The sequence below is a fragment of the Haematobia irritans genome, chromosome 4 (assembly GCF_050003625.1).
Source record: "Haematobia irritans isolate KBUSLIRL chromosome 4, ASM5000362v1, whole genome shotgun sequence".
Classification (NCBI taxonomy): Eukaryota; Metazoa; Arthropoda; class Insecta; order Diptera; family Muscidae; genus Haematobia; species Haematobia irritans.
Window position 1 is genome coordinate 216,613,523 of NC_134400.1, and position 5,875 is coordinate 216,619,397.

The 5,875-nt window shown below is 35.7% G+C and overlaps 1 protein-coding gene across 2 annotated transcripts; it reads left to right on the top strand.

Moving 5' to 3' along the window:
* The first annotated feature begins 360 nt into the window (after nt 1-360).
* Nucleotides 361-5,645, top strand: LOC142233641 (3 beta-hydroxysteroid dehydrogenase/Delta 5-->4-isomerase type 1). Of its 2 annotated transcripts, none has more exons than XM_075304640.1 (5): nt 361-551; nt 3,778-3,966; nt 4,321-4,479; nt 4,539-4,964; nt 5,029-5,645. In XM_075304640.1, the coding sequence occupies exons 2-5, from the start codon at nt 3,813-3,815 to the stop codon at nt 5,490-5,492; spliced, it is 1,203 nt and encodes a 400-aa protein (XP_075160755.1). In that variant the 5' UTR covers nt 361-551; nt 3,778-3,812; the 3' UTR covers nt 5,493-5,645. The 2 variants fall into 2 exon arrangements, with proteins under 2 accessions (XP_075160755.1, XP_075160757.1); XM_075304642.1 differs by lacking the exon at nt 361-551 and adding an exon at nt 675-1,032.
* Nucleotides 5,646-5,875: the final 230 nt, after the last annotated feature.

Consider the following 5,875-nt stretch of genomic DNA (forward strand, 5'->3'; position numbering starts at 1 on the left):
CTTATTGTAGTTTGACAATTTTACACAAAATTAGAACGTTCATGATGCACCAGAGGATTTATAAATAAATTAATATATTAAAAGAAATTTAATTTTGAGCAGCATTGCTCTTTACGAACAACACAAAACAAAGGCATGAAAATTTATGTTTGGGACTGACTTTTTACGACACAATCAAAACGAAATGTCAGAAAATTAATTTTTGGAACTTACACATTTTTTTAAAGAGACTAGTGGATCATCTATGTATTATAATGTCTATGGTGGAGACCATTGTGAGGGAGAGAGAGAGAAAAGAGCGAAGATTTAAAACCCATGGGTAGTTATTGTCTTCAACGATTGCGTTTGCGCAACCATACTCTCTTAGCCCCATAAAACAATTAAACTCTTTGGAAATATGAAAAAACATTCGAAGCCCAAAAAATATAATTAAATTTTTGGTGGATAAATTCATTTAACAAATATACGCCGAAGCAAACGGTTGCAAAAATTTGAGTAAAACCCAGAACCAGAAATAATTATATAGCCATAACAAATCGTTTCCACCAAAGGTAAGCAAGTGCTATTTTGCATTTAAATTAATCGGTTTAATGTACTGCATCGAAAATGAAGTAAATATTGTCGTTTAAAATTTGAAAATATTTGATATGGAGTGTATTCAAAAACGTTCTCTTCCATCATTGTAATGTGCATATTTTGATGTTCTTGATATTTGTCTAGTAAATTCATTAATGGTTAAATCAAGTGTTAAAGTAAAAACCTGTTTTTACGAATTTGTCGATTTCTGTCAATTTGAACTGCATATTTGTGTGATGCTGGTTTGGAGGGCAACGTTCAAGAAACGGAAAGTTAACGTTTCAAATGGTGTTTGAAAAAAAAAGGTTTTGTCTCATCAACCACATAAGAGCTGTATTATCTAGACCATCACCAGTTCGTCGCAGCAGCTCTGTTGACCCTGGCCAAATTTAATTTCTCCGTACAAGAAACCAAGAAAATTTTAAATCTAACAAAACTAAAGTAACACAAAAGCTTGTAAGTACTATAGGAGTATTAACAAATACTTTGCAATCTAAGCTAGAGGAGGAAATTGTTACACAAAATCTTGCATGATTAAATTAAATGAGATTTCATTATTTCACTTATGTAAAATCATGTTAGAGTTAATGTATGTCATGTTTGAACTACCAAATGGAAAATATACCAAAATAGATTCTCACAATTATAAACAGATTTTTATCTGTACAGAAAAAACGTAAACTGTTTTACGATATTACATATTCTCTCATAAAGTGAAATAAAAGCAAAGAAAAAAATCATTTGGGGCCAAATCATGACCCTATTTATCGTGCAATAGTTCATTCCTACTATTTTTGGGGATCATATGAAATGTTTCTTCCGCTTTATAGCCCATTCACTTTAGGCTCGAAATCTTCTAAATATTGGATTTGAAATCCTTTTCTAATAAGCAAATGACAGTGGATGTTGGAATTGTAATGAGGTATTAGCTTACCTTGAACTTGTTCTTGAAGTTTATACTTATACATGGATAAGGAAAATAGCATTTGGCTGAGACACATTTTGAAAAATAATAAATTTAAACTTAAAGCAAATAATGTTTTAGCATCAGTTGGACTTTTTTCTTTGTAGAAAAAAAACTTCACAATTTTCGAAAAAAAATTGGCATGATATGCAAACTCAAAGGCGCATTTTGGTAATGGTAAATCAAAAAATCTCGTGAAAAAGGGAAATATGTTTATTTTTGTATATATTCGTATCCCAAAGTTTAGGTTGAATAATCTTTCATATTAGGTCAATAGTTTTTTTTCAGTGTAGCTCTATAAAAAATGTCCTTATTTTAAAGAAGCAAAATATTTTTCTCCCAATCAATACTCAACGCCTTAAGGTGAGGACAAAACAAGTATATACGGCCGCAAATTCGGCCAGGCCGAATCTTATGTACTCTCCACCATGGATTGCGTAGAAACTTCTACGAAAGACTGTCATCGACAATCGAATTACTTGGGTTGTGGTATCTTAAAACTTCTTAACATCGTTTTCTAAATTGTGAGTTAGTCCACACGTGGTATGTATTAGACAATACGTAGAGAGCCAGAATTGAAATATGGGGGTCGCTTATGTGGGGGCTATATACAATTATGAACTTGATATGGACCAATTTTTGTGTGATTGGGGATCGATTTATCTGATGGCTATATATAACTGTAGACCGATATGGACCTAGTTAGGCATCGTTGTTAACGGCTATATACTAGCACAATATACCAAATTTCAACTGACTTGTATGAAATTTGCTCCTCCAAGAGGCTCCAAAACCAAATCGGTTTATATGGGGACTATATATGATTATAGACTGATATGGACCACTTTTGGCATAGTTGTTAAATATCATATACTACCACCACGTACCAAATTTCAACCAGATCGGATGAATTTTGCTTCTCCAAAAGGCACCGGAGGTCAAATCTGGGGATCGGTTTATATGGGGGCCATATATAATTATGGACTGATATGAACCAATTCCTGAATTGTTGTTGGATACCATATACTAACTTCAGGTACCAAATTTCAACAGAATCGGATGAATTTTTCTCTTCCAAGAGGCTCCGGAGGTCAAATCTGGTGATCGGTTTATATAAGGCCTATATAATTATGAACCGATTTCGACCAATTTTTGCATGGGTGTTTGAGGCCATATATTAACACCACGTACCAAATTTCAACTGAATCAGATGAATTTTGGTCTTCCAAGAGGCTCCGGAGGTCAAATCTGGTGATCGGTTTATATGGGGGCTATATATAATTATGAACCGATGTGGACCAATTTTTGCATGGTCATTGGATACCATATATGAACACCATGTACCAAATTTCAGCCGGATCGGATGAAATTTGCTTCTCCGCAAGCCAAATCGGGGGATCGGTTTATATGGGGGCTATATATAATTATGGACCGATGTGGACCAATTTTAACATGGTCATTAGAGACCATATATTAACACCAAGTACCAAATTTCAGCCGGATCGGATGAAATTTGCTTCTTTTAGAGGCTCCGCAAGCCAAATCGGGGGATCGGTTTATATGGGGGCTATATATAATTATGGACCGATGTGGACCAATTTTTGCATGGTTGTTAGAGACCATATACTTACACCATGTACCAAATTTCAGCCGGATCGGATGAAATTTGCTTCTCTTAGGGGATTCGCAAACCAAATTTGGGGGTCCGTTTATATGGGGGCTATACGTAAAAGTGGACCGATGTGGACCAATTTATGCATGGTTGTTAGAGACCATATACTAACACCATGAACCAAATTGCAGCCGGATCGGATGAAATTTGCTTCTCTTAGAGGATTTGCAAACCAAATTTGGGGGTCCGTTTATATGGGGGCTATACGTAAAAGTGGACCGATATGGCCCATTTGCAATACCATCCGACCTACATCAATAACAACTACTTGTGCCAAGTTCCAAGTCTATAGCTTGTTTCGTTCGGAAGTTAGCGTGATTTCAACAGACGGACGGACGGACATGCTCAGATCGACTCAGAATTTCACCACGACCCAGAATATATACACTTTATGGGGTCTTAGAGCAATATTTCGATGTTTTACAAACGGAATGACAAAGTTAATGGGGGTATATTATCCTATGGTGGAGGGTATAAAAAAATGTTTGGGTCCACGACAATATCTATATTGTTTTCAGTGCAGAGACAAGATCATTGACTAATGTTTTATTTACTTTTTTTATAGATCTGAATACAAGTGAATATTTGTAATTTTCAATCATGGTTAATGAGAATGGTGATGTTGTTTTGGTTACTGGTGGTAGCGGTTTTATTGGTCAACACCTCATTCGGATGTTATATGAAAGGAGATCAGAATTGAATATCCGTGAAATACGTAGTGTGGATTTGAAGGAATATAAAAATACAATCGATGGTGAGTTCAAATTAATTTTTGCCTTTTCATTGACGGATCAAAACGGAATTCCAGAGAAGTGTTCCAAGTCAAACGACCATAATTGTTTTGCGCCAAAATATTTGGTAATATATTCAAATTTCCATAATTTATGGAAATACTATACATTATGGTAAGGTACAGATACTTTTGTCTTGACTATTGCTGGGAGTGGGCCGCAAATTAGGTGCAAGAAACATGAATATGTACTCGAAGATCGAAGGTCCAGCTTCCATTCTGTCACATTTCTCAGTCCTTACTTTGTTTAACCATTGTTACACGGTGACTTGCTATCTATCATTAATGGGATGTGTCTTTTCCTTTTCTCAATTACAGATGTTCATCGAGATGTTCGTCGGTATATTGGTGATATATGTGAACCAGATTCGGTGGAGGATGCATTCAAAGGCGTAGACAGTGTATTCCATTGTGCTGGTGTTATGAGCTTACAATTTCCTCCCAACTATGATGAGCTGAATCGTCATAATATCGAAGGTAAATGAATTGATGATGACTTTTAACATTCTCATTCTCTCTGTCTCTCTCTCTCGTAGGTACTCAATCTGTTGTAGATCTTTGCATCAAGCTCAATATAAAATATCTTATATTCACCAGTTGTGGCTCAGTGTGCTTTGTGCCCTTTAAAGGTACCCACACTTCAGTTATCATTAATCAGAGTGAATCGAAGGCCCCAACTCCTGTTTATAATGGAGAAAATCATATTGATTTTGATAGGCAGTTTATATTCCGTGGATATTCTTCATCTAAACTAAGAGCTGAGAACATAGTGTTGGCTGCCCATGGAAAGCCATTGAAAGATGGTAGTGGGACATTGACAACGACAGCCATACGACCTCCTTTTACCTATGGTGAGGGTGATACATTTTTCATAACGCCCTTGTTGAAATACCTAAGTGAACATTCATATGTATATCCACGGATAGCAGGAGTGGGAGGCAAACAACAGTCATGTTATGCAGGTAGGTCAAGACAAGACAAACAATCTGATCTCTTTTAAAATTTCTATTCTCTTCTCATTCAAAGGTAATGTCGTCTGGGGCCATATATGTGCATATAAAGCACTAAAAACGGATGCTCGTTCCGTTGGTGGCCTACCGGTTTTTATCACCGATGACACTTCCATCATTGATACTTCCAGATTGTTACAGAAATTTGGCTCAGCCAGCGGAAAGTTTAAGGCCTATCAATCATCTTGGTATATTCCACGTGTGTTGTTTCAGTTCATAGCTATGATTTTGGAATTTTTGATAATAGCTCTGGAGCCAGTGAAGAAGATCACATTAAAGTATTCGGTGCGTGCTCTATGTGCATATGCCTCTGCTATGATTTTCTTCAATCGTCTGAGAGCATCGATTCACATTGATTATGTTCCCTTGATTGATGAAGATGTAGCCATTAAAAGGAGTGCTTTGTGGTATGGAAAATGGTTGGATGAGAACGTTCCAAAATCAAAGCAAAGTTCTGGGAGCAAAAATAAAAGTCATTGATCCATAGATATGGTTGTGGATGATATTTTTAAGTTAGAATAAGTTCTATTCATAGTTATGACCAAATAATCGGTGTGTTTTTTATAAAGCGTATTTTTGTGAATATTAGACAGCATTGTTAAATGCTGAGGTATTAAACTGAATTTCAACAAATATTAGGTGTGTTTTTTGTTTTGGCGAACAGTTGCAATTTTGTTGTTGTTGTTGTTGTTGTAGTATTGGCGGTCCGTATAAAAACAAGAATTTAGCGAATCCAAGCCATAGAAAATGTAATCGTATTTGAATGTGGACTCAAGACAAGTAAGAAATTATGAAATTAACTTCGGAATCGAAGATTTCCTCTCGCAAGTTCTATGATTCTCATTGCTTTGGTTGGTATGGTG

Coding starts and splice junctions, on each gene's coding strand:
- LOC142233641 (XM_075304640.1), top strand. CDS start 3,813: ATGGTTAATGAGAATGGTGATGTTGTTTTGGTTACTGGTGGTAGCGGT. Junction 4,480..4,538: donor GAATCGTCATAATATCGAAG/GTAAATGAATTG, acceptor TCTCTCTCGTAG/GTACTCAATCTGTTGTAGAT. Junction 4,965..5,028: donor ACAACAGTCATGTTATGCAG/GTAGGTCAAGAC, acceptor TCTCATTCAAAG/GTAATGTCGTCTGGGGCCAT.